Source organism: Orbicella franksi, chromosome 7, assembly GCF_964199315.1.
Source record: "Orbicella franksi chromosome 7, jaOrbFran1.1, whole genome shotgun sequence".
Taxonomy (NCBI): Eukaryota; Metazoa; Cnidaria; class Anthozoa; order Scleractinia; family Merulinidae; genus Orbicella; species Orbicella franksi.
In genome coordinates this window covers 25,283,389-25,302,440 of record NC_138151.1, presented here as the reverse complement: position 1 = coordinate 25,302,440, position 19,052 = coordinate 25,283,389, and the positions used below count along the sequence as shown (strand labels likewise).

Below are 19,052 nucleotides of genomic sequence, written 5' to 3'. Positions count from 1 at the left end.
GTATAAACAGTCAGCGCTTGTTTGATCGACAAGCCAGTATCAATAATGTTCTGTTTAATCGCTTCTGATGATAGGTTGTGAATATTTCGCACCTATTCCTGTATTTCTTGTCGTTGTCAAAACGAATCTATTAAGTTGTAGACGAAATTTGAACAAAGGCTCCTTAAGAAATAAAGTATTAACCAAAATATTTACTGACGTAGAGCACATTTGAAAGTTTATAAATATAGATACTTTTTGTCTATTTTCAATGATGCTTTTGATCAAGACGATCATTCGAGCATGTGCGCTTGTGAATTTGGCTCCAAATTAAGTCATAGTTTCACTTCTAACAATTAAACAAAAGATAATTTAATCAAATCAGTTATCCTGATAGCGACATAACATTTTTAAGCGAAATCTGCCTAAACATCTGTTAATATACGATTATCCACAAAACATCGTAAGCAGGTTAACGTTTACAAGAGCACAGAAAAACAGCTCAGACCCATGGTGAGTCGTGGATACCGATGAACCTCCTATTGGTATGCAATGCTACCTCAAAGATTTTCTAAGCCTCTCGTTTTAACGCCTGAGAGCGAAAGAGTTGGTAGGTGTCTGTTCATGTTTGTATTTGCCTTCCTCTCGAGGAACACCGACCTTCACTTACGAGAAATCATAGGACATGTTGGCCTTTAAAGCTTACAGTTACTTACAGTTTGCTAATTGCTAATCTTGTAATGGCTTACCAATGAAACAAGTTTGCAGTTAAGTTTAACAACGTGGTAACAAAAATTAAGCGACAAAAGCACGAAAAAGCACGTCCATTTTATCAAGCGCAAAGGCAGAAGCTACAAACCGCTTGTCGATTTTGAAACATCTCAAGCTGGGCTTTTTAACTAGACTACTCTTAAGACTGGACGAACCCTGAATAGGCAATGCAACGCCCTACATATCGAATAGTAAATAAAAATATCTAGTTACCCTTCTGCCTCAATCCGTTGCGCATAAGTACCTGTAATTTAAACAACAACAACAACAACAACAACAACAACAACAGATGTTAATCAATCAGTAGTACTGCCAAGTGGGAGCTGATCATATTTTGAGTTCGTAATACATCCATATATTCACTTGCATTCTTTACAATCTACAAGTATATTTCCAACTCACAATGTGACCAGCTCCCAGTAGGCTTGATAGCTGAGTTGTTAGAGCACTGCACCGGTATCATAGAGGTCTTGGGTTCAAATCCCATTTAGGCCTGAAATTTTTTCAGGCTTTAATTTCACAACTGCCTTTAAAGTTGTGTGTATAACTGTGACAATCAATCATGTCTTCATACTAAATTTATGTTTTGTAGGGCCCCTTTCCACTGAAATTCCCCTCCTGCAAGAGCTGGAGAATGTATGGGGAATAATAGGCAATCATTAGATCACGAAAGTACCACTATAGAGGATGGACTCCGATTGGTTTAAATAATAATTTTGCGGCGAGTGAGAAGCAAGTCCTTAAATAGATTGTAGGCTTAGTTGATTAAATAGCAGAATCACAGGTGCTCTCCCGTTCGTTCTTGAAAACGTTTGTTTGCACCACTTTTGTCCCTTTGACGTCCTCCCTTGCTGGAAAATAGAGAACAAGAGAAATAAATTCACACATACATGTATTTTTTAACATGAAAAACACTTCCTCGACAAAACTTTGACTGTCATATTTAATCTGTTTAATGTATAGTTTCACTGCTGCGCACACAATGACAACATGTACACACATTTTAACATATGTATGACTATATGTCACGCGCACAAAAGATCAGTGCTGTTCGCTTTAATGCTGTTGTGCTAACAATTAGATGAATGGATGCTACGGTACAGATCTAAATTGTTGATGCTATATACCAGATTTGAGGTGCGAAAGTAATACCTCATATTTGAGAAATGATGTTGCCGGGTCAATTAATTGTAAGATCCGATGTACGGATGCTACATTTCAGATCTGCGGTATTGATATATGAAAGTAATACCTAATATCTCAAAAGGGATGTTTTGTCAAAGATACGATGTCTATAGATGCTACATTACAGGTCTGAAGTATTAATGTTACACTACAGATCTGTGAGGTATGAAAGTTATACCTAACATCTGAGAAATAGTGTTTTGTCAAAGATCTGATGTATTGATGCTACATTTCAGATAAGAAGTATTGACGTTGCACTACTTATTAAAGGTACGGAAGTTATACCTCATATCTGAGAAATGATGTTATACCAAAGATCTGATGTAGCGATGCCACATTGTAGATCTGAAGTATCGATGTTGCACTACAGATCTGACGTATCAAAGCAATACCTAAAATCTGTGAAGTGACGTCGCACCAAAGAGCTGATGTGTAGATGATACATTACAGACCTGAAGTATTGATGTTGCACTTTTTATTAAAGGTATAAAAGTTATACCTCACATCTGAAAAATGATGTTATACCAAAGATCTGATGTATGGATTCTACGTTACAGAAGGAAGTATTGATGTTGCACTACAGTTCTGAGGTATAAAAGTTATACCTCATATCTGAAAAATGATATAGTACCAAAGATCTGATGAGGCGATGCCACATTACAGATCTGAAGTACTGATGTTGCTGTTCATATCTCAGGTATGAAAGTTATACCTCATATCTGTGAAATGATGTTATACCAAAGATCTGATGTAGCAATGCTACATTACAGATCTGAAGTATTGATGTTACACTTCATATCTCAGGTATAAAAGTTATACCTCATATCTGAAAAATGATTTTGTACCAAAGATCTGATGTGGCGATGCCACATTACAAATCTGAAGTATTAATTTTGCACTACAGACATGAGGTATAAAAGTTATACTCATATCTGTGAAATGATGTTATACCAAAGATCTGATGTAGCGATGCCATATTGCAGATCTGAAGTATTGATGTTGCACTACAGATTTGAGGTATAAAAGTAATACCTCATCTCTGAGAAATGATGTTGTACCAAAGATCTGATGTGTAGATGCTGCAATACAGATCTGAAGTATTGATGTTACACTACAGATCTGAGGTATAAAAGTTATACCTCATATCTGAGGGTTGATTTTGTACCAAATATCTGATGAAGAGATGCTACAATACAGATCTGAAGTGTTGATTTTACACTCTGAGTACAGGTCCAAGCTATGAAAGTTTAAAAATGTAAACCTCCTATCTTCAACGTAATTTTCTGCCAAAGATCTGATTTATAATTATGGCGCTTCATTACAGATCTGAAGAACAAGTATCGATGGTATTCTGATGCGCTGGAGAACATATATCTGAGAACTGATATTATGGCAAGTTACGTTCTGATGTACAGTACTGCCAAGTGTCATCTCACGGCTGCCTAAAATTCTTAATAAAAAAGTAAGTGTCGGTTGCGCTCAGAAGGCACTATTGTCTTGAACAAAACCTTGCCAGTTTTAACTTGGTATACCGTATTCCTACGCCTCTAGGCATTCGCACCAGGCGAATAACTTAACCATAATTGCGAAAACGAAAGTAAGCACAGAAAGCGCTATGTGGGGTATGAATCTTAAAATGGAGAAATAAAAAAAAAATTATATACTTATTTACGGTTCAACACTATTTCAAATTAGAGATTCGCAGATATGTGTAATGTAAGAACAACTGACCTTCAATAGATGCATCAGTAACTATTTGACTGACTTCAAGGTCGCCTAGCTTTCCATCTTTCGTTACCTCTGATAGTAATGCCTGTACCTCGCTTGCACCCACTTTTTCATTAAATGTCAGCTCCATATCTGCAATGACGCTTCCCTTTCTGTAAATACAGCAAAAAAAGGACAAAAGAAAGCAAACAAATAACCGAGAAAAGACACTACAAGGTTTGTAATGGAAGGTACATAATATCTTGCTTAGCACACATGGACCAACTAGAGGTAGATACTTATTCAACTCGAAAGTAATATTGTAATAGGGTTTTGTCATAGGTTGCGGGACTCAATTTTCAATGTTTTCTAAAACTAATATTTTGAACAAACTATAGAGCTTTGGGCTTTCAGCAGCTACTGGAATCCTAATGAGAGAATTCTGAGGGAGAATCCTCATGCTAAGAGTTTTAAAAACAGTATTAAGAGCAAATATCTATCACTCTTAATAGATAATTGTAAAAACTATGATATGTGCTGTGAGGCCGCTTTAGATTTTAAATTTTATGTACATTTGATAACTTTTACTTTCACGTCTTACATCTTTGGTGGGTAAAAATAATATGTTTTGCTTCTTACAAGCCTTTTTGGCGGCCATATTGGTGTTTCAAACTGGTACAGCAGTATGTCAGTCGCAGAAAAATCTCTTAATGTTTCGAATATTGTTTTTCCAGTAACTTCTTATTGGTTGCAATGAATACTGCCAAGTTGAAGTTCTCACACCTTATTTCTTTCCAACTCTAAATTCTTTGAATTTCTGATCTCTTTAATGCAGGTAAAACGCTTGCGTTTTTGTTTTTGTTTTTGTTTTTTTTTTTTCGCGAAAACGATCTCTTTGTATAGGAAATGGGCTTTTTTACCGATACGGTGGCCATTTTGATTTCTATTGATTTGAGAGACATCTTCCGATGGGAAGTTCAGGGGACAAATTAGTAAGTAGTTGCCTCCCGCGCATCCCATAATAGCTCATTGAAACAATGGAATTAAAAATGGTCACCAATGTAACATGGTTGTCTCTTGACAAATAGGAATACAAGCATAGTGTTGACAGTAAAAACAAACAATAATTACCTCAGTTTTACCACCTTTGCACTAGCGATACCAGAGCCTTTGGTTTCGTTTCGTATCTGAAATAATTATCAGCATACATTGCATGTAACACACTAGAAAGTGAACACATTACATCCCTATCTTTTTTTGTTCTCTATCTTTCCTTAAAAATGCTCGCTCATCGACCTCCTTGAGAGGTTTATGGGTTGTTTGTCTCACCTGGAGTTACAAAAAGACATTTTGTAATTCCCGCTAGTTTTCTCCTGTAAAGCATTCAACGTTAACGTTAAGAAAGGCCCCGTTAACTCCTGCTCAAAGCACTCGAGAATTTCTTAAAAGAGAAAGTCACTCCAGAAAAAGTACATTTTTTGTCAACGCTAATGAAAACCTTGTACTAGGTTTAGCCACTCACCGCATTTTCAGCCTCTAAAGTGTAGGTTTTCCTTATGAAATTCGTCTCCGAAGAAGCCCATAATTCGAACATTGTTGCTGCCATTTTGAACGGTACTCAGGAGCCAGGGCGCGTTTTCGTGACGTCATTCAGCCAGAGAGATTTTGTCCAAATAGCTTCTGAAGAGCCTTTTAACTACTACTCTAGGTCATGGCTGCTCTTGAGCCATATTATTTTGAGCCAAATATGCTGTAAACTCCGAAATGATAGCATTGAAGATAGTGAAGTGGATAATCGCTTGGAAAAAAAAAATAGATTTTGCTGACCTTGTGAAGGATGCCAAGTCAGTTGCAAATTTTTCTCCTTCCCGCCAATTTCGAGTAACACGGAGTGACGTCACACAAACACGGCCTGGCTGCCCAACCTCCTTCCCAGGCTCTCTCTTCTGTCCCCCTTGATCGCTAGGAGAAAGACCCTGGTTGCAGCTGGTCACGTGCCCACTTTTCCACCGGGGTAGAGTCAACGAATAATTTTTGTCGATCTGGTACAAAACTGTATAAAATCATTTTACATTGTCGTAAGTCAAATGCAAGTCAGAATACTCGACTAATCGGATCGGCCTTACCGCCGGCTGTGTGACAGAAAGGCTTATAATATCCAAAATACCGCACAACAAAACAATAAATTACTTTCGAATTCAAAGATTCAAGAGACTGATTCTCTAGTGTCACTTCGATTCGATACGTACACGTGACGTTTTACATGTGGTAACCGTCGGAAAGTTTGTGGTAATTCACGATCGACTGCCAAATTTTTTTGTAAACGAAAGTCTTCTATATTTTCGAGACGGCAGAAATAATGTTGCATTCTTCATTTGCAAAATTCGACTTTTAACCCCGATAAAGCATGTAGTTTTTGTAGCCACTGCTCGAGGTTTCGAAACCCACAAAGTTTGTCACAGCAACAATCAAAACACTCTGCCACCCTTACCCACCCAACAGATTTTTTTTACCAGCCAGATTCTGGTTGGGCACGTGACCAGCCGCAACCAGGGTCTTTCTCCCAACGACCAAGCGGGGCAGGGGAGAGGGAGCCTAAGAACGAGGTTGCTGGCTGCCAAGACGGTTTCAAAATGGCGGCCTCCGAAGTCACTTATTGCGAAACGAATTTGTTCAGGATAACGGGCACTTAAGAGGCGAAGACACAAAAAGGAAGCTTTTTGGAGTGACCTTCTCCTTTAAGGTTAAACTTAATTCAATTCATATGACACGCAAAATAATATGCTCTCGCTACTATAAGTCGCGAAAAACTACTTACAGGATCTTCTATCCGTTTGACAAGTGTTTTCGTTGTTGGATGCTCCAAGTCTTCATACTCTGGTTTATATACTATTTTGAATTCAATTTCAACAGCAAAAGTATTCTTTAATTGTTCTGTAAACAGGAACAAAAGCAAAACGTTAATAAAATTAGAAACATCAATTAGACAAGTATAAAGAGCAGATTTAGCCAACGTGAATCCTGGAGAAACTTTATTTAGAGCATGTACAGACGCGTGCTGTATATGTTCACATGTATAGAGCACAGCCAGTAATAAATATAAACAAAATAATATTTACTGAAATTTTGATTCTCATTAAAAAGTAGTTGCCATTTTTCAGACTCAAAATATTAGAAAATGCTTAGAAATGTATTTTCCAATCTCTTTGACGCGTAGGCTCTGCATCTTTCTGATTTATTTGAACCAAATTCAAATATGTGATGTAATTTAAAAAATAAACAAAAACAAATAACCCTGCGGTAGAGCAGAGGTCACTGTAGTAACCACCAATGATACGGTTATCAGCTTTCATGAACAGTTCGCATCCCAAGTTGTTGGTATTGCGTGAAATAATGTCTGCATGTGTCGTTATATATCTGCTTACATGTGTTTCATGACTCTCTCTCTCTCTCTCGGGTCTCGAAAAAACACTGACCCCCAGTACACCGCCCCTCTACTGACCCTCTATAAAATCAACGAGAAAAAGATAACTTTAAAAAATCCCAGAACAATCAATGGGACCGATTCAAGTTCACAAATAAATTTAGCTTACGTAAAATTTCCATTATGGAGGACGAGATGCAGATTTCCGACTCTCCTCCTTTGATGGTGACAAGTGCCGGTTTTGTTTAGGTAAAATCGAGCACAGAACAAGTTGGAATCTCATCAAGTATGGTATTCGTGCTCATTACAAAATTAAGTAATGAAAGTAACCAAGAAATGCTGGGTCGTAAATACGTTCGAGAGTGCGGCATGAGGTACATGCACACGATCAACCAGAATTCAAACAATTGTTCAGGATGTAGTTTCACAACGAAACTAATCGCTAATTAGTTAATGTAACCGACCCTTTACCGCCGCCCAACGAAAAACCCGATGAAAATGTCGCCACCCTCTATAGAATTAAGTGAAATAATAGCTGATAAATTGCTTTGAACATTGGAAGATAGGCTCGTCCTCAATGAAACTTGATGCCTTGTTGTTCGTTTATGCATGTACCTGGATAGTTGTAAATGGTTGTGCTGTTCACCATTTAAGGCCATTATTTACATGTGCAAAGCTTTTTTTAAGAAAGTATCTTTTAAACGAGATTGCGTTACTCGAGAGTCTGTGGTATTTTTGTCCACGACCAAATGCATCAAGGAGAAAATCATCCAAAATCACTTTTAAATTCGAATATTGGCTTGGAGAAAACTGGCAACACGTGTACCTGGAACTACAACAAAAATTCGACTTCCGGTTAATGTTTACGTGTCACGTGTTCGTGTTGTCCTCAGTCGATCGCGAGTGTGTTCATACTGCCAGCGTTTCTTTGCTACTTTTGATTCACTGTATAATTTTCTGATAGCTACGAATATCACACTTGATGATATACCAACGTAATTCCTTGCTCGATTTTCCGTAAACAAAACCTGCACGTGCAATCAAAGGAGAAGACAGTCGGAAATTTGCAACTCGTCCGCCATATGCGCCATCTTGGTAAGCTTAATTTATTTGTGAACTTGAAGTCGTCCCTTTGATAGTTCTGAGCTTTTTTAAATTTTATTTTCCCGTTGATTTTTTTGGGTGGGTTGGCGTGGGGTCAGTGTTTTGTCGAAAACCGTGGAAGGGAAATCAAAGTAATGTAAGGCATGACATAACGAGACATATTGAAATTACGTCTTATGAACCTGAGACCTGTAAACCGGGATATGTATCGTTTCGCTTTACTGTTTTTATTATTATTTATTTATTTATTTATTTTTTACTTTTGCTAAACATACCTAAATAAACGAGCACTGCGTACGGAGGTTAAAGCATATATATGTTTTACATATTCTTGTGTATCAGTAGTTTAAACATTTCCATTGCCAGTGTTGAAAGTAGTGTAAAAGTGACGAAAAGTGTGTCCAATAAAAATCTATATGATAGTAATTTTCTATTTATGTTTACAGAACTCAACACAAGGGAATAAAGATAACGTACCCTTTTCTTCGCAATTTGTTCCTCTCTTTCCTTTTTCGCAAAGACAGACGTATTTTCCAAACTGACGACAGGATTTCCCACTAGGACACATTTCCTCACACAATCCACCTATTAAAAAAGGCACAATAAGGCAAGAAATAAATAAGGCAAATTTAAATCCATTAAAGAAACACATGCATATGTATAACATTCCAACACATTGAACTTATGAAAATACACATTTCTAAAAATCCAGCAAATAAATCAAAGAGACATAAATATACATGAAAATATTTATAATCACCAAAACATAAGGAGTTTCTCTAGTTTTGCAAATGATTTATGTTGCTTTCTTTCATGCTTTGTTTATCCCAAAATTGACGTATATAGGCCAAAGTTTGACGCCAGTAGAATAAGTTTGCAGTCAGCTTGGTTGAGATCTACCTAACCATAATAGGGACCTGTGAGACCGGCTGTATACCGGTGTACATTAAGAAAAAAAAAACATTGCCTCAATCCTAGTCTAACGTGTACTCGAATACAGATAGGGGCATGTAGCAATTAAGAAAGACGTAAAAAATTTTCTGTGTTACCATCTATCATTATAGATACACGAGTTGAAGTTTGGCACCACAAGAAATGCTTTCCTAACACGATCTGCAGCTTTATCAAGTTCTTCCAAACTTTTTCTCTGAGCTAGTTATCTTTTTCTTTCACGAAAAATATTTTGCAGTTCTCATGGGAATAACCTTTCAAGATCTTTCAAAATAAAGGGTTGTGCCAAAAATATATTGCACACTTACCCGGAAAATAAAGAAAGACACTTTTACTATCATTCTTAAAATTGTTGCTTGCTTCACATTTGTACTCTCCCAGGTCGTCTACCTTGACGTCAAGTATAACCCATGTTTTACCGAACCATTTCTTGCCTGTGCTGACATGAGTCCAAGACACATGTGGAGTCGGTGTCCCAGATACATTACAATACAGAGTGACATTTCCACCTTTTTGCACATTAGTCTTGTTCTTCATGGGAGCAACTGCTGGCGGGACTATAACACAAGATTACCGCAATTTTAGATGAACCATTTCTAAACTACACTATAAATACTATCGCATCTTGTCCTCAATTAATTTTTCTTACACTCGAAGTTAACTTCAGAGAACAAATATATTTGTATTCTACTTCCTGTACATTGTACTACGTTGGTATTGGTTGCGCTTCCACAATACGCCACACGTACACAAATTAAGACAACAAAAAGCTGCATAACTAGCTCAAACCATCTCAGTCAATCACATATCTGGCTATAACTATATATTTTTTTTTCTGTTACCATGGCATACATTTATGTGCAGACCTAACGTTAGCTATCAAAGGTACAAAACAACTAGCTTCAGCGAACGCTACTGCAGTTAATTCTACTTGCAAGGAACGGAGGCAGTGTACATGTAAGCAACTCCCTTGAATACATGTACACCAATTTGAGGCCTCCAAGCTAAGGTTCAACAAAGCGTAAAGCAATTAAAAGCTAGACAATGTTTCTTGTGGCGGGTGCAGGAGTTAGAAATAAATGTACTCGTATTTTTTTTCAGTTTGTCTCGGCATGTGTCCACAGTTCACTTATCCTAACATGACACTCAAGGGACCTAAATTCCAGGATCGCTGAATATACTATAATCCAAACTAGCTGTTAAAAAAAAATATATATATATACATGATAAGACTCTCTAATGGAAGCCTATGGGAGTTAAACGAACAGAAGCATGGAATCAGAAAACCGAAAACAAACAAACAATGAGGAGTACAAGATTCATTTCACTGTTAAGATAGTGAACCCTTAGTTAAAGCTTACGAATGCGGGGAGTCGCCACCAGTTTTATGTAATAGTTGATCCCATGGTTCTCTTTCAAGGTACGTCAACAAACATGGAAATTTTCAACATGTGCAACATTGTTGGAAACAACAACATGTTGTTGTTGTTGTTGTTGTTGTTGTTATTGTTGCTGTTTTGTTTTTGCGTTTGCTTACCATGTTCCGTCATCATATCAATCTTAAAACATACTGCAATAGGGTGGACAATTGTGTGCAACTATGTGCAATGATATTGGATTGCGTTGTGTGCGTTTGATCGGTCCTTTGGAATTATAATTAAGGACACGCAGGAAAAAATAGTTTATATGTACAGTTCATCAATTGAAACTTTACACACCAAGGAATTCGAATCGTTCACTTGCGCGCATTTGAATGAACTGTACATATAACATTAACGACTTAGTCTCATTCTCACGATATGGGGAGCCAAATACCTGCTCTGCACAATACATATAGCATTCTTCACAATAAAATCTGAGACTACTGTAGGCTTATTTACAGAACATGGTTTTGAGCTAGGCCATTTATTCAATCTTCTTCACTAATTTGTACGTGTATGGTCCAAATTTAATCTCCACATTGTTGCAAGCATCGACAGAAGCGATGCAAAATCACTTGACCGAGGTACTTTTTTTTTTAAGTATACAGAAGCAAAATATCCTTCTAAACGGTAACTATATACACCGACTGCAAATATGGCGGACCGCTCGGTTGTCGCCCGGGACGAGTCGCATGCAAGCGAGACTAGTCAGGCTTTGATGTTTTGTTTTTGGCAGAAAAGTCTTGCTTCGCCGTCGATGTGGTCTGTTTTTGTTTCGCCCTCCCTATAAGTTGTTGTGTTCCTGAATGCCACCAGAAGGAATTGAAATCTTCCACAGCAGAGAAAGTGTTTTTGTTTTTTCGTTTCCGCGGTCGCCTCTAAGGAAAAACAGACGAAGGAAAGTGGTTCACGATCGCCGAGGGAACTGTTAAAGTTTGTTCGTTCAGGCTGGGAGACCTTAGAAAATGTGTAAGCGACCGCATTTAGCTCCAAATCGTTCTCATTTGGCTCAAAGCATTCACTGAATACAACGATGGGGGCTGTTGAAGTTCATTCGCTTGGTTATTACACCGTAGTATTTGTTTCGTCCGATTCCGTGCGAATGGACGCGAAGTCAACTTCGTCCTTTGAGACAGAGGATGTTTTTCAAGGTGAGCTTTTCTTTACTTTGGGGAAGGTAATGGCTAAGTAAATCGTGTTGGAACACCACCAGAAACCACATAAGCTCGTCATTTAAGGTTACTTCAAACCTTCGCGGGAGTCCTCCAGGAAAAAAAATTCGTACGCGCGCTGTTTTCAAGGAAACCCCCACAAACTATATATTAACAGAAAGGTTATAAAATGTAGAATTCGATAAAATTATGTTTTGTTTTGGATTTTGCTTTCCAAAGGCGGCAGAGGCCGTCAACTCCAAAATGACCGACTGACCTTCCAGCGAATTAATCGGGTATCAAATGCGATCGTTCATGCAAAATAACTGTGCAGTGTTAATCACAAAGCCTCAATCTCCAAAAACGTGTCAGCATTTTCTTTTATTTCTATTGGTTATCTTTTTATAGATCTGTCAAATTCGACTATCGAAAAACTCGCGTAACCTGTTACGTTAAAGGCCGCCACGAGGAAAGTATTTAAAATAAAGGAATTCGCCGACATGTTTTTGTTCCATATCTATCAGTGAATGTTCTAACCAAATTTCATGGAAAACCGTCAAATCTGCATACCCTATTAATTCATTTATAGGGAAGGGATTCTCTTGAAAAACGAGTGCGAGTTTTCGCCTTCCAAAGATTTATAAACATATCACCCCTTCACAGAGGAATGTGTCATCTTGAAAGCCGCGAGCCAATGAAATAACAGAACCCTTAGCGTTCACAGTATGCAAACTTGGGTATTCGCGGACATTAAGTTTCCTGACCAAAAAAAAAAAAAATCGACTAATATAGCCCCGCGAAGGTTTGAAGTAACCTTAAACGATTTTTCCAAGATCTTCTAATGTGAAATGTAGCAAACAAACTTTACTTCCTGCGGCGATCGTGAACTCCTTTCCTCCGTCTCAACAAATTGCATTGATCCACTATTTTCCCTAAGCTTAAGAGGCGAACGGTGGAAAATTTATATCCCTTCTCGTGGCGTTCAGAAACACACCAGCTCGTACCCACAGCTAAATAAAACAGACCAGATCGACGACGAAGCAAGACTTTTCTGTAGAACCATTGTCAAAACAAAACATCAAAGACTGACTAGCCTCGCTTTCATGCGACTCGTCCCGGGCGCCGACCGAGTGGAAGGACACAAGACTGTTGTCAGAAACTTTTGTCCAGGTAACGGTTGGTGTTGGATAACCATCTGATGTGCAGTTCAGACTCACATTGTCACCTTCATTCAGTCTCTGGTTATCAGAAACGGATGTAATTTCTGGCATATCTTTGGGAGGAGAAAAGAACGTTCACAATCATGAAAACGACAATAAAATAGCAAAGGCTGTGGCATAACCATATGGCAGACATAAGCTCTTTCTAATAACCTATCAATCAAAAGGAATAGTCGTAAAGTACACCTGGTGGTAGCTATCACTTGACTTTTGGACTTTTAAAATGTTATTATTACAGTATGTACATGCGCCGCACAAAATGAACGTAATTACAGATGTGTGTAAGTGCCAAATTGTAATTTTCTCTCAATAAAGGGTGTTTGCTGAAAAAAAGCCTACTAAATTTTTATGACTAAATATGACAAAATCATGAAACTGCTAACATTAAGAGTAGCTCATATTAACCAAGCAGGAGGTCTGTATGGGAGATTCTTGACCGAGGTCGTGAGTACAGACCGAACGCAGTGTGGTCTGTACACACGACCGAGGTCAAGATTCTCCCATACAGATCGACAAAGCTCGGTTAATAAGATGTTTATTATGTGGCAAACAACGACAATTTAATTCGTTTAATGTAACTGGTTTGTACTAAGTGACATTTTGCTTGCGAACGGCGATGAGCTGAATTTAATTCTGCCAAAGTTTGCTCGTCCTCTTTACTTCTTATTCTCATCAGGCTTTTTGGCACTGCTATAAATATATATTGTTAGAAGAATTTTTTCATTTTAGTTCGTAACTTTTTCACTGCAAAACATTACCAGTCTAGGTGCCGGTCTAGATGAGAAAATCTAGACCGCTTTCAATGTCGATTTCAGCCACTCAAATTCGTGAATTTGGTAGTTCCCAGTCTTTGTGAGACACAGCCATATAATAATTAGAAATAATAAGAGGAAAAGTAAGGAAATTACGAAGACTACAATCTTGACGACAGTCACTGCGTAGTAGGATAAAGATAAAACTGAACTTATGTCCCTCCGTAAACAAAAAAGCTGAGCCTAAAACGAAATTTCAATTCAATGTCTACATCATTAGTCCATGGTCAGCTACCTAAGCCCAGTCATTTTCTCATCAACCTGTTTGTACACTGTACAATGATACTGTGTACATGTACTGTCGTAAAGAATCATAAAGGATTAGGAACGTGTAACACCTGTGTAGCACATTCCTAATAAATCTATCCCACAATTCAAACAAAGTTGTTATTATTATTTATAATTATTTAAGCGCACATTTTGGTTAAAAACTGTATTCCTGAATAACAAAGCATTTTTGCGCATGTTAGTGTGGGGTTATTTTAATTAACGCAGAATTTCCGTTGCTGACCAGCTCATAGCACACATTACATCGATCGATCGTTAGCACAGGTACATCATATGACATGTAATAGTTAACTTACACTGTATAAAAATCCTTGCTGTCTCTGATGCATTACCACACTCATTACTGGCTTCACACCTGTATTCTCCAGCTTCACGTCTGTTAATGTTTGCTAACACCAGTTCATTTCGGTAAGTACGTATATGACTGCCAACCTTGATCCAAGACATCATTGGTGGAGGAGTCCCAGAGGCATTACATGACAGAGTCACGTTGTCGCCTTCTGTTACTGTCTCGTCTTGTAGTGGAGGTATCGTAGAAGGCACTGCGAATAAACATATTTATATGAAAAAATGATATATTCTTCTAACATTATGAGATACAACTTGCACTAGTAACCTATGCTAGAACTAGAAAGAGCTCGGCAATTGTAAAGCATTACCAATGCCGTGTCATCATGAGAAAACATACAAGATCTAATAATTATTAGTTACCGCTTACTCCACTTGCTAATTCAACTTTTGTCTTAATTTCATCTACTAAAGATGTTTACATACAGGGCTAGATTTTTCAAAGCCCGATTAAGCTTAACCAGGATTAGCAAGAATTTTGATTTCATTTTTCTAACTTTTCAGGGAAGTTTTCTGTTAATATTGTTTCCCTTCAGTTTAGAGTTCGAATAATCTCAAGCTACAGAAAACGTAAGAATTTATAATCCTCCTGGGCTAGCATTAGCCGGATTTTGAACAACCCTGCTCCGTAGAACTAAATAACGATAAATAACTTAACTCTGTTTTAATTGTTTAATTTCAAGGTTCGTTAAATGTCGCAATGAAAGGCCAATTTTCATATATTAAAATTTAACATGCCTCCGAGGTTTAGGGGACTAGAAAAAAAAAAAGACATTGATGTTGAGGCAGGAATGAAATTATCTTTTGTTTTAGTCCTCTAAGCCTTGATGCCACGTTAGAATTTTAATGTACTGAATTTCACCCATTGATTAAAACTGACGGCGGCAAAAAACGCACTTGTGAGGACGATTCTGAGCTTCGGAGTTTGCATCTGATTGACAAGCGCAGTAGTGCAGGTCATGGCTCCTTCATAATCACTTCCAAAGATCATGTCACAGTTTATTCAACCCCATGCGAAGGCTACATGACGAGAAGCTATCTTTATTATCATGTAGCTTAAAAGATGAATGGAGGAAAGAAATTTATTTCTCGCATTTCCCAGAACACCTTTCGTTTCACTAACAAGTGCAACTGCTGTTACGAGAGAAATGTCTTGCTTAAGGGAAGTGGTCAAAAGTATTATACATATAAGGGACCCACTAGAATAACTTGAGACTACTGTCTCTTTCTATAGCCCCCTACCTCTACCTCCCTTATCCAGATACCAAGGGTTCCTTTTGTAGCCCCCCCCCCCCCTCATCCCTTGGCAAGTCACCCATGGTCTCCACTACAGCCCACCCCCTTCCCTTGACAAGTGACCCATGGTATCTTTTATAGGGCCCCCTCCCTTCACAACCTACCCATGATATCTTTCATGACCCCCCATCCTCCCTCAAAATAAAAAGTGAGCCAAGAGAACCTCTATTTGCTGCTAACCTATGGTCTCTTGCTTAACCCCCCCCCCCCCCCACTACACACACAAAAACAAACACACAGAGACAAACAGTATGCCGGGTTGCGCACACTGTGGTCACATTATTGCTCCTTTAATCGATCTTTAAGCGATTTCTATTGTATTTTTAACAGTTTTTAATATGAATCTTATTTTATATATCTTAATAATTCTTGTTTATTAGTTTTTAATTCTTAGCAGGACCCCATTGATAACAGTACTTTGTATTGAAGGGTTATCCTGAGGAAATAGTCGATTATTATTATTATTATTATTATTATTATTATTTAGAATATACAATCATCTCTGTGTTTGCATACCTATAAAAATTAGAAACAAACCTTTTGGATGTTTGAAAACAAGTTCGACAATCATGTTAAAGATTTTTTTAATGAAGAAACACAAAAAAATCACCACATTGTTTTGCGCTCAAGTACATGGTGTTCCTTTAATGAAGCCCTGTTAGGAGGGGTACCCATGTCCCCTGTCTGAAATTCGTCACCAGCCATGTCGGCATTTCGCTAGATTCCCATGTCGCCTGTCAGAATTTCGTCTCAGAGGAGTTGTGCCAGGAAATTTGACCTTTTTCGATTAAAACGAAGCTACATGTATAACACATCGTAATACCTTCGTTTATTAAAAAAAAAAAAAAAACCGACACAGTGCTCTCAAGTCTCACACATTGAGCATGAGGCTCACGCAAACGAATTCAATCTTGCGCTCTCGTGCTGAAACGATTATTTCTCACGCATTGAAGGTTCCTTGTTGTTTTAGTCAAGTACATATATAATTAAGTATCTCTTTGGATATAATTTACTCCTTGTACTCTTTGCACTTGCTTCGACCACTTTTCAGCAGTAGGAATTCTTATACAGAGCCAGCATTTCTCCAGTCAGGGGGTTTAATGGTTACTTTATGGTTACTTTAAAAACATCATATTTCGACTCAGAATGAAGGAAAAGACTTCTTAGCTACTTCAATTTTTCAAAATCTTCTAAGGGGCTGGGGGCATGCTTTCTAAGGGCTTTGGCATGCTTTCGAGCGCTGAAGTTGCTAACCTCCTAGGGAATGTGGGGACATACTCCCCCCAGGAACTTTTGAAATTTAGACGCTTGGAATTGCTATTTTCAGCCATTTTCCAGTCAAACCTAATGTACAATCGAACCTATTACTATTTTCACCAAGTTTCAAAGTGTTCAACAACCGTTCTGTAACTCAAAGTCTCAACGGCCTCAATCAGATAATCTCTCCTATCTATATTCTTTGTTTGAGTTTGGCGTAACCCTTATCTTCTGCTGAAGACGAGAAGACCTTGGCAGCTTTCCCCAGTCTCTCTTTTCCTTCCATAATGCCATTTGTCAATAATACAGCTTCATATTCTTTCACTGGTGACCCACTAATAAAAATATGAAGCAGACGGTCGAAGATCTCTTTCCTTTTTCCTTAAGCGTGTTTTTAGGCGTTTTAGGGCACTGCTCACTCAGCTGAGAGTGAGAAGAAATACTCAGCAATGACGGACTCGATTTATTGGACGTGGACATTCTAGCATGTATAAGAAAGCCTGGGTTTCACGACCCGTTGACATCGCGCGTGAAATAGGAAAACACATTTAAAACCCTGGAAATGCGTCTTCACTTCGACTCAGACGTTTAAACCAATCGATGCATTCTCAGTTCCGAAATTGGTTGTCGGTCTATCTTGCCATTGATGTCGCTTTCTCTATTTCGCTGGAGTAGTCTGTCGTTCGTCGCCAATTCATAGCTCTCATGTCGCCTTTTCAAGGCCATGTCGCTTGCTTGTCGGAATTTACCCCTAACAGGGTCTCTTTTAATAATGAATGCCTGCTTGCAAAGCACATTAACTCTTAGCATAAGCATAAACCGAGTTGTGCCTAAATCCTACCGCTCAGAAGGACAACCGAGGAGTACTAGGAGCGAGTTTCCGAGTCGAGCAGTTTTCGGAAATTGTCGGCTGTTCTAATATGGCGGACTATACCAGTCACATAAATATGCGAATTGCCAGTGGTAAAACTATGTTGATCAACAAGACAAGTACGTTTTCATTTACCTGACATGTTAAGAATAATGTGTAGAGAGTAAAGCAGTGAATTGTTCGGCAAAATGCTGTATATTTCTCTAGGTCTCTTCCCGTCTAGTTCGCAAACTGTAAATTTGTACGCTAACATGACATTGTAGACGTCTTTGACTTAGGCACAAGTGTTGTTAAATACTTCTTTCCTTGAGGACAATTTTTTTATTGAGCTCTTGATTCGGGGGATCCCCGAATTCAAACTTCCTTTGCCTTGTCCCTCTGGTCGGTAGGATCTTAAAAATACTACCGGCCAGAAGAACAGCTTGTGTATAAGGTAATTGGACTTAAGTCCATGCAGTTTTATCTGCAGAATAGTTTGATACATTGCTCTTTAGTTTTATACCACACTAGAATCACTCTACAGTAATATATTCAGTTTTCTGTGATCTTGTCCCTCTGGCCTGTAGGATCTTGAAAATACTACCGGCTAGAGGGACAGCTTGCGTACAAGGTAATTGCACTTAAGTCCATGCACAGTTTTATTTGTAGAATAGTGTGATACATTGCTCTTTAGCTTTATACCACACTAGAATCACTCTACAGTAATATTTTCAGTTTTCTGTGATCTTGTCCCTCTGGCCGGTAGGATCTTGAAAATACTACCGGCCAGAGGGACAGCTTGTGTATAAGGTAATTGGACTTCAGTCCATGCCAGTTTTATTTGTAAAATAGTTTGATACAGTGCTCTTTAGTTTTATACTACGCTAGAATCACTCTACAGTAATATTTTCAGTTTTCTGTGATCTTGTCCCTCTGCCTGGTAGGATCTTAAAAATGCTACTGGCCAGAGGGACAGCTTGTGTATAAGGTAATTGGACTTCAGTCCGTGTGCATTTTTATTTGTAAAATAGTTTGAGACATTGTTCTCTAGCAATGGTGTCTGTAAAAGTCTATTCGTGCTCTGTGGCCATTGCAATAATTCAATGAACATGACAGTATCTGTGTGGAAGTTTAAACTGAACAATGGATTTAGAATGTTAATTTAGTGAGGGAAATTGTTATATATATGTACATTTACAACTGATAAAGGAAATATGGAGACTAATCCTTTGCAAGCAAATTCAATAGTTTACTACTGATGACAACTTTTGAGTTCTTTTGAAGGTAC

The 19,052-nt window shown here is 38.1% G+C and overlaps 1 protein-coding gene across 2 annotated transcripts in view; it reads right to left on the bottom strand.

The window, feature by feature from the left end:
* Positions 1-743: 743 nt before the first annotated feature.
* LOC145492300 (immunoglobulin superfamily member 10-like) overlaps positions 744-19,052 on the bottom strand; it is a 59,960-nt gene continuing 41,651 nt past the window's right edge. For both annotated transcript variants that reach the window (XM_081471718.1, XM_081471719.1), the window contains exons 7-13: positions 14,310-14,555; positions 9,430-9,678; positions 8,648-8,755; positions 6,461-6,576; positions 4,774-4,829; positions 3,667-3,815; positions 744-1,601 (exon numbers count right to left, since the gene is read on the bottom strand). In XM_081471718.1, the coding sequence (XP_081327844.1) occupies positions 1,516-1,601; positions 3,667-3,815; positions 4,774-4,829; positions 6,461-6,576; positions 8,648-8,755; positions 9,430-9,678; positions 14,310-14,555 (1,010 nt within the window). In that variant the 3' untranslated portion in view covers positions 744-1,515. The remainder of the gene's footprint in view (positions 1,602-3,666; positions 3,816-4,773; positions 4,830-6,460; positions 6,577-8,647; positions 8,756-9,429; positions 9,679-14,309; positions 14,556-19,052) is intronic.